At 35.3% G+C, this 10593-nt stretch overlaps 1 protein-coding gene across 3 annotated transcripts in view; it reads right to left on the bottom strand.

Moving 5' to 3' along the window:
- Positions 1-999: 999 nt before the first annotated feature.
- Positions 1000-10593, bottom strand: part of LOC135204229 (uncharacterized) — a 43590-nt gene continuing 33996 nt past the window's right edge. For all 3 annotated transcript variants that reach the window (XM_064234335.1, XM_064234336.1, XM_064234337.1), the window contains one exon: positions 1000-1686. In XM_064234335.1, the coding sequence (XP_064090405.1) occupies positions 1341-1686 (346 nt within the window). In that variant the 3' untranslated portion in view covers positions 1000-1340. The remainder of the gene's footprint in view (positions 1687-10593) is intronic.

Genomic DNA, 10593 nt, shown 5'->3' with positions numbered 1-10593 from the left:
TAAAAATAACTAGGTGGTTTACTTTATTACTGGCATGAAATGCTTTCAAAACCCTTTACCAATATAAGGATCATTATTCTTTGAAGTGAAAAGCCAATAATAGAATGTATCAGTTATAGCTGAACCTTCTGTATCAATCTCTACTTCCCATTCTTGCTAAATACTCAAAAGATACTATGACAGTGAGCATCTTAATTCTCTTATTACCTGAAAATGCCTTGCATCAAGACCAACTTGACCAATTCCAGAAGCATCATATTGAGTCGGATCCAAATACCATAAGTACTGGTATAACTTTTTTTCTCCTTCCCAAGCTTACTAATTCCATGCAGACCAATCTAATATTACTGCTTCTACGAAGACTATCTACAATATATTTTAAGCAGACATCTTCAATTTGTTCCTTCAATCCACCACCCTAAAGAGGAATTTAAATCCTGAACTACCAGACTACTTCAGTATGTACATGCATAATTCAAAGTGCCTTTTGTTATGCACCTGAAATACAAAGATTACAGCATGATACCCATCAATATAAGAAATCAAATTTAAAGGCTGGTTATCTATTCAAATACTTCTGAACTCCCTCAAACATAGAAACTCTGCAATACCACGGCTGTAAGGAAATTCCACCCACACTTTTCAATGTCTTATTGACATTCTGTTTCCATAATATTCATGTTGGACAACTGCTTTATATCCTTGAGCCCACCTAGCATAACAAATCAAATTTCAGCCGACACGAAAATGTGAAACCTCGGAAACTCAAAATAAGAATGACTGATCAACTACTTTCAAGAGGACACCAGAGGTCTTTTAAGACCAATGATGTTCATTTGAAATGTCAAGGCACATAAATGTGCTTGTAAGTTGCTTTTCACCACTCAAATTCATGACAAAGATATAGAATCTGAGTGTGAGTCTACGAGGTTTCACTATGCTGCCATGCTAGGCATTAGTGCCACCACGCTAAAAGGAACAACAATAAAACACATCATGTAAAGCTTTGTGGTTGTATTTTTTGTAACCAACACATTTTTATAGTGCAATTTTACATGTGACAGTTATTTTGGATAAATGACTACCACTGAACCAGAACTAATAAAAATATAGCCATGACCCTAAAGAGTGAAACCTTGTTAACTCAAGCTCAGTTCCATATAAACTGACATAAAACAGAAACAGAAGAGAAAAAAGATTTACAAAAGAAAAGGTACAGTATCTTTTACTACAATTTGATCAACTATTATGAAGTCCAGTTCATACAAGAGGCAGCTGTACAAATTTGAACTTAGACTTTGTAGCTACGGGTGTCAGTTCCTCTCACCACCCTCTCTCGGCTAAAATAGGTAGACGTCAAAGTCCATCAAGTCGCTCAGACTGAAATCAAGATCTGGAATGTCCACACTACTATCATACGTACTTCCTGTAAATGACTGTTTCCTAGGACGCCCACGCTGTCTCTTGGCCGGAGGCGGACCCGTATGATCGTCAGTCGAGTGCGCCTCTGACTGCGACACCAGAGGAGTGGAGCTCCCTAGAGTGGACAGTCGAAGGTTAGCGTCAACCTCCATACTGCCCACACTGTCTAGGTCACCCAGGGCTTCTTCTAGCGCCTCTTCCAGATCCAGAATAGGCTCCAGGCGTTCTTCCTCCTCACAGTCAACCAGGCAACCACTAGACAGGCTGCAAGGCAAAAAAGTTCGCAATCCACACCTTTAAACAGAGTCCATTCCCTCAGTTAAGTATTGCTATACTAACAGAGGAGAAAGTCTCTAAATATTAAAAACAAAAAAATACACCCTGCTAACACATTATTTAATGTCAAAACAATGATACAAAGATTAAAAGATTTCTATTAGTATAATCTAAAAAAAGGTATTTTAAATCTATCTATTTTACTTTAACCTTAAATTTATAAATTCTCCCTCCTTCAAAATGAACTTTTCCTCCCTCTCCAAATAACCTAATTAGAAGGAAATTTTCCAAATATAACTTAAATGTAATGGAAAGAACAGCACTTAAAATACTAACATCACAATGCAAACAATTTTGGGTTTACTTCCAATCTGCTTAAATCAAAATAAAAAAAACAAAGGAGAAAATTTTAACAAAAAGATTTAAAAAGCAAGTAGTTGTTTCTGAAAAAGAGCAATGACAGGTACCAAGGGTGAAGATTTTAACAGAAGAGCACCATTAAGAAAGATTATGAGTGTTTCTTAACTTAGTACACCATTTAATGCCATTAGTAGTACAAATATATTGTGTTAACACTCGCCAGTTATTAACAACTTGCGGTTACGTAATGGTATGTCTATAGATATCTAAAACCCGGTTCAAACAAATACTTAATCATTATCAATACTTGTTGAGTGATTTAGCATTTTCTTATGAGCATCATCATTCTCTGGATGACTAAAACAGAAACATTTGATTCAATAATAAAACTACAACCAGCATATGAAACAACATCTTGAGTTTAGCCACTAAAAACCAATGGAATATAGAAAGTCTTTATTGCATTACAAGTCCAGATTACTTACTATCCCCATTATATTTCTGAACAATGAACTAAATTTTTTTTATAAAGAATGAGAATACTACTCATTCATTACTGTAAAATATCCCTACTATATTTTTTGTAATGATTTTACTTGTTCTTCAATGTATTCCCACATTCCACCCTTCCCCACTTGTTGGTGAGTGCTTAGTTGTTATTTTTCTTATCAGACAGTTGTATGCCTAGTTTACTTTCATGATAGAATTTCAGGTATCATATGCCGCAAGCCGCTGATGAAATATATCCCTACTTTTGCCATTCCATTGCCCTCAACAATCAAAATGAATGACAAAGAAACTAGTAGCAACAATTATGAAGACCTAATGAATCCAGAAGAATCACCAGAAAATATTCATCTTCAGTTCATAGGCAAGATCAGAAGTTACAGCAATGATAAGGAAAGACAATAAGATGCCACTAATGTCTACCACTCAAAATGCAGATATGGTGGATTGAGACAAATCAGGAACTTTCACAAAGCCAAAGCTCTTGTGGGATATTACAACACACTGGGTGACATTATCTTTTGCAACAGGAAATACTGTAAATTTAGTGTTCAACCATGAAATCTCTCTCATAATGTTGCATGGATAAACTAATAGCATTCAAAAACAAATTCAAGTATATGAAAATTGTCAGAAAAATGACAGCAATAAGGTTGTGGAACACACTTTCAAGTATTAAAATCCTACAACCAAGCCAAAATCTTCAACTAGTATTCTAAGATCACTGCTACACCAATAATCAAAACAACTTTTTAAAAACATATCAACACATGAAATATTGAGGACAACAGCATGGTTCTTCCATAGGTACACATCACCAAAAGGTTTCTCACATTAAGATGTATTTTGTGTCCCTATTTCATACTGGCCCTAGTCAGATTGAAATAAAAAAATTTTGTATGATAAACACCAAAATTATAAAGATGTACTTTCATGAACACCTATGCACGACACATTTACTTTGGATACATCAATCCATTCATCCAGGTAAGAACTGTGACAAGTTAAGTGTGAAGACACCAAAACACATACACTCGCACATATATACACATCTGATGGTCCACCCTGTACTGAGTTTTATTGGAATCCCTTCAAAAGTGTAGGAACAGTTGTGATGACCAGGCAAGGAAGATATAACAGTCAATCTTAAATCTCCCTTCATGCAAACCTAATACCATTGTATCAAATAAAATTTGATGGAAATACCTTCATACTAGTAGTTGCTGCAATGAAGAAGTATGCACAGCAAGCATGCAGACTATCTCCTAAATAAATCTATTCACAAGTCTACCTTTGTACTATACCTGTTTAATATCTTGAACATGACAAATTTGTAACTAATTTGTATTTTTCATAACTAACAAACCTGAGGTCTTAACATTCGGATTTACTAGCGCCAAGCTGGAACCCGGTAATATTAAAATTAAACTTGTGCAATCCAGGGACTATTGGCATCTATACCAGGTCACGGGGCATGTATACCCAGAATGCCCTCTGACGAACAGACATTCCCTTCGTGCAGTACAATTCAATTAGTATACAAAAAGCTGCAATGACTAGGGAAGAATGGCATACAAAGAAGGACAGAAAACCAGTTTTCATCGACAACAATGCATGATATTCTACATTTACATCCTGTTCAAAAGACACCCCTTCAACTGTGCAGGACACAATGACGAGAATATGATACAAACAAGCAAACAAACAAACGGAAACAACAGTTCCCTAACTTTGTCTGGAGGAGAATAATAATAATTGTATTATAATAATACAATGAGGAAAATAAAAAAAAAAAGCTTCATGTTCTGGGGATTGTACCAACCACAGCATGCAGATACTATTGTTCTGCAACATGTCTCAAGTCAACCATGCACTAATTCTATTGGCAGAGGCACTCTGGGTGAAAGCAGATTTTCCTTATAAAAACAAACCTCATAGCCAAACACGGTATCTTCTGACTAATGTCTACCATATATTTCAATAACTTTGATTATGGGATAAAGATTTCTCCAGACTGTATCACCCACGAAGAGAACCATTCCATACATTGTAGGTGGTATATAAGGTTCTTTGCAGCATGCCTTCAACAGCTACTATTCATACGGCTTTTTGTCATTTTATTTTCATCTGTTCCCTCTGGTCCCTTCTGACATGGCTGTCCAATTTCCTTATTTTTTTTTTTCTTTTACCTTACTCCAATTTTCATTAAGGAACAAATCCTTTAGGTAATTCACAGACATGTGCACACATGAGACACTATGGTCATGATAGTCCATCTTAAAACCACCATTATAACAGATTATATTTACATCATCTGAGATATGGAAATGGCCAGGTGGCTACTGTGAAAAATGGTGTGAAGTAAAATCAGTGCTGTTAACCAGATGTAACATGGTGGGACAAGAGATATGCTTGGGATCACAAAATATGTATGGCGTAAAAGATGTGTGAATCCCGAAATACAAAGGAAGAGCAAACGGAAAAGACAAGATAGTGGAGAACCAGGCAGAACATTTAGAACCTTATTTCCTGGTGCCAAATATTCTATTTTTCCTTGAAATATACTCTTGAATTTACTGTGCCCTAAAGACTGAAGATAATTTTCATGGGCCTACCCTAATCTAAGAGGATGGATATCTTTGCTGGGCAATAACCATTCATACTCTACATGAATGCATAAGGTATCCTTAGTTAAAACAAATAACTATCATAAAGAAAATAAAAAATTATAAAGGTTCATTCCCATGGTAGATGAATCAATATCAATACCAAGGATATTTTCATTCTCCTCAAATGACCCTGATTTTCAGGACAACTTTGGCTGAGAAGTAAAATTGGAATTTGTTAAAAGGGTTTAACCGTAATTCTTACTATAGCAAGACTATCATAACCATGATACTTTTACAAAAGGTAATGGTAATAGTGACAATGCGCACAATATTTTCAGGCTTATAAGATTTACATGTTTTTTCTTATTTGTGATATCAGAATTTTGTGGATTTTTGCTTTATTCTACCAAGGATGACATGTTCATGTGGCATACGCTGAGGTCTAATACGACAAAAATCTAAAAATAATGCAGCCGTTGTAGCCTCGTCCATTTGCATGCATCAAGAGAGTTGGTCACGACAGTTTCTGATGAAACATGCCTCGAGAATTTATATCATATTAAGTTACTAGGAAATCTTTTCAATCTTTCCAGTTCACTGGTAAGTCAACTTCAGAAAAGCTTTTTAAATATTAGAATAATCAAACATGAAAAAACATAAAGCAAAGTATTAAAAAAAAAAAAAAAAAAAACATAATCAATGTGCTGTATCAGCCATAACCACAGTACTTCAAAGCAATGAAACAACTGAATGTACAAAGCTCGACGTTCATAAATGGTTCAACTTGTGAGCATTTTGGGTGCTCCTTCAATGTCCAATTGTAAACACAGATTGGAAAGACAGTGAACAGAAAATTAAGATTCATGGCTTAAATATGGTGGGAACAGTATATTATGAATGAGGAAGTGACAGAGAGATGCAGCTGCTGGAAAGACTGAGGTTTACAAATAAGATAAGAGGGTATGAGGAACAATAACTCACAAAACATTAGTTAAGAAACTGGATACATATATCAAGGCTGTTGTTCAGGTGCACATGTACAGGAAAGAGAGAACTCGTTTCATATTTAAGGTGGAGACAAAATAAAAAAAATTAAAAAACTATGTATTCCAGACTAGCAGTACAACAACTGATCTTTACTAAAACTAGCAGCAATATACTATAATTGGTTGAAGTAAACAACTAAGACAGTTTTACTGTCTACATACTGTTTCATCTTATTTCAAAAGCTAATGAAAAATTCCCTAGCAAAACCAAATATAACAATTATTCCAGAATAGTATCATTTGGAGGACCAAGCAAGATACACATGAGCTCATGTAGATGAAACTTAGCAAACTTGATATTGCAGTAATATCCGTGTTTAGCTATGAAAAAATATGTTATCCTGGCAACCTAATTCTAACTCATCAACATGTCATAATACACTGAAACCAAACACTAAAAATTCCACATCACTTAATATTATTACCAGTTCACCATCACTATCATCATCATCATCTTGAGAATTTTCCTTTGCCAAGGGGAAGGCATAAAATGAGTTTTCTTCACTCTCCGGCACTGGATTCACATACTGTCCATGTTATCAATTATGTACTACTACAAAACAACAGCAACTGAACTAATGCCAATAGCTACAGTACACACATTTAACAACTACTGCAAGGTCAACAATGATAACTTAAGAAGGAAACTATGACTACCACTGTATAGAATTTGTAAAGGCACTACATAAATGCATATCATTTCAACAAAGTAGTTTAACCACATCACCCAGTAATATTTCAGTGTTATGGGGTTGGACTTACTGATACAAAATGATGGAAGAAAACTGAAGCAACAAAAAGAAATTGCACAGCAAGGTACAATGATCAAAAAGCATAAAGGAAAAGACAAAAATAAATGAACCAGGGGCCAATGATGCCAAATTTAGACTAGCTCACATTTGTGGTTAAACATACATGGAAATAAATCCTGACAAAACTAAACAATAAATTATTTATGTAGTTAATAAACTGTCCCCATTACCTTTGAATAAGAACCAATAACTTTATAAAATAAAGATTTTGTCTATGCACACCCATCATTTATACGTACTTTGTCTCACCTAGGTCTGGAACCGTTCAGAAGATTAAGGTAAGCTACAGTGCTTGCATCACCAAGACACTCAAGATATAAAACCTCACCTACCTCTTATTCATCTATTTATCTAGCTACTTTTAGTTGGCTACAAAAGCATCAGGTAGTGCAGTCAGCAATGTTAGGAACCAATTATATTAAACACATAATAGGTTTGTAGAAATTTCTTTTATTTTTCTTCACAAGATGGTTTAAGCTCATGATAATTCCTAGGTGCGAAGTAGTACTCAAAGTAATTATGAAGAGACCCGAGAGGCAATCTAACTAACACTAGAAAACTAATAATAATAACTAACACTTGAAACATCTTTAAGGACTCTTACCGAAAGTATTGAATAAGCCTTTAAAAATTAGCTAACCTTCTTATATCTGGTTGAGGGATCCAAAAATAACAAAGTTTTAATGTAATTTGTATTTTTCATAGCTAACGAACCTGAGTTCCTTACAATAGGATAATCTTCTAGCCAAATCTGGAAACCAGTTAATATAATCAAAGATTGTAAAGAAAGGATTAGTGGTGGTTGATTGATAAGGTAGAAACCTCAAGCTTCAAGCTGTTTTTTAAAAAAAACCTCTTACTTATGAGGCCTTGCCAAATAAGTCTCCATATGTGAAACTGAAGCTGAAGAGAGTTCAAAAAAAATCTCTGCAACTGTGATTATCCCCGAGTTCTACCGATCGTAGTCATTCTTTGGCTGTCCATAAGAAGTCAGAAAACCCTAGTTAGAGTCAGAACATGATTACCAAAAGTTCTCATATTCCTATTTTTCACATTGCCTGGCCTGACTTCTACACTGTGGTGTGCTTCACAAGCACTATAGCACCCTGAAAATCTCCCAACACAATGAAAATGGGAAATTTGCTGCACATAGGTTGCAGAGGAGCAAGCAAAGTCGGGTCAGCCAAGTCAATTGTCTGTCAAAAGATGTTGCATCAAGTCATATGCAAGGCCAAAATTATGTATCTTCAACTCTTGACATGTCAGGCACAGAAGGGACAACCTGGCTGGCATGGTTAGAGCAGAAAATATAGTGAATCAAACAGTATCAAAAGCAGCAACTTTTGGGGAAATTTTAACAATCAACTAACAACTCCTCCCTAGTTAAATGAACCCAATACTATGCATGTATGTACACCCTCTTTCAAGACTACCAACACAAAATAAGAACAAATACCAAAGGCTGTAAAATGACAGCCCCTCAAAACACAAATTCAAGTTAAAAACTTAACAGTAACACAGACATTCTGATGACATCACTTGCAGAAATGCATATTGTAAACACCTGAGATTCTAATCAACTGCAAATTACTTCAGCCATAAAAAATTTGTCTAAATAAACTCACTTTGACTGTTCAAGTTTTCTCTTTAACAATTAACAGGTATTACACTTTAAAATGACACCATAACCAAAATTATATCTTGAAAAATACATTTACACTAAGGAACAACAACATATAGCTATGCCCATTAACAGTTGGTGTGTGATTTGCCACAGACAAGTTTCAAGACAACCCACTTGCCCCTTCTTAAAGTCAAGGAAACGGGCACTGAAAGACTTGCAACTGGCAAAGGACTTTACTCAACTAGAAAGTACTACTACTATATAAAACACTGAAAACTGATTAAGCTAGGTGAAAAATCTCTAAAGTAAGATAATAATATTGGCAATCCCATATAGTAGAATCAGTCTGGTACATTGCGTCTGGTTGTTACCAGCTTGGCACGCATCTAAGGAATTATGTGATTTTATGATTTAGGCTGTCAAGCCAAGCACTGGGGCACTTTCAGCCATTCAGCACTCAAGACAGTGAAAAGAGGGATGAGGCAGGTGGCAGATATATACTGGAGGGTTTTGGTTGCACAGGGGTATTAATTTAACTTACTTTTCTGCCTTGTAGACATAGGAATGCAGTGTTTGGACATTCACAGACCTGAATCAAGGGCTATATATGAATTGTAGTTTTGTTATGAAACAAATTGTGTAGTATTACCACAATGTCCACACTAAATCTCTTAGTGTGCTATATCAAAGCATTATTAAAAGAAATTCGCTACTAAATTTACAACATTTCAGGTTTACAAACTGAAGCAAAAATGATTAGGTTTTACCTTTCCATTTTGAACCGGCCACAGGGGTTTCCATAACAGATTTAAACAATAACATACTATGCACATAAGAACTAGATACTTGATCATCTTCACAGCAAACAAGACAAGCAATATAAAAACCAGTTTGATAAAACAGGAACCATATACAGTACTGTATATATTCAAGAGTAAAAACTTCAAAAAGACAAGCAAAGAAGAGAAAGATAGAGAGAGCAAGAAAGAGAAAAGGGTACACATACCAAAAGATGCATATGTACCAATACTGCATGCTATAAAAGACTTAAAAATACACAAGGATGTTAAGCCTGTAAGTGCTGTTCTTACCAACAGGGAAGGATATAGCATAATCAAGACCAAGTTCCAAGACTGATATAAATCAAGTACTGCTTTCACATGCATGCCATGTCTTATTAACAATAAATTTTATCATCACAAGCATTCAACAAACTTGAAATTTGGTCCAATTACACTAGGCTAGGGAGGGAAAATGTCGGCGCTATGTCAAACCAAAATCAGCCGCAAGAAAGCATGATCCTTGGTGTTGCCTTCGGCCAATATTATTGCCTGCTCTGATGTGTAAAGTAGTTTACTGACATGTAATAACAGTACTACAGCAAAGGATTTTGATTAATCTTAAAAACTAAATTTCTCTGCTAATAAGCAATACCACAATTAAAACAAGTGGAGGAAACCTACCCATGCAATATTACCTGAAATTCAAAGACAGTCATTTCTGCTTTACTATTCAAAACATGTATTACTGATGGCTTAACATCAATTGAATAGGAGAGAACTTAAATGATTAAAGTAACAATGAAGGCCACTTCAAAATAAGGATAATTATAAAAGTACTCTATGTTGTGAAAATCTTCAAAATGTCTTGCTGAAAAAACTCAAACTTCTAAAAAGGTCACCAAAGAAAAGCGAACGTACTCTACATGAATGTGGAATAGGAACGTGCAATGGATATTGGGTTGATGTCGAGTTAGATGTCAAAGGTTCAAACTAGTGATGAATCAGTCGACAATGAGATGAAGCGACCCGCAAGTTCGCTAGCCCCGCTGTCGCCACTCCAACAACCGGCTACAGCCAAGGCGTCTGAAATTGGGAATTCTGGCATAGGTATGATTGCACGGGTGGCACATTTTCTGTCATCAATCTGCTGTTGTC

This window comes from Macrobrachium nipponense, chromosome 44 (genome assembly GCF_015104395.2).
Source record: "Macrobrachium nipponense isolate FS-2020 chromosome 44, ASM1510439v2, whole genome shotgun sequence".
NCBI classification, from domain to species: Eukaryota; Metazoa; Arthropoda; class Malacostraca; order Decapoda; family Palaemonidae; genus Macrobrachium; species Macrobrachium nipponense.
The sequence above is the reverse complement of the archived record's forward strand: the minus strand, read 5'-3'. Positions and strand labels throughout refer to the sequence as shown.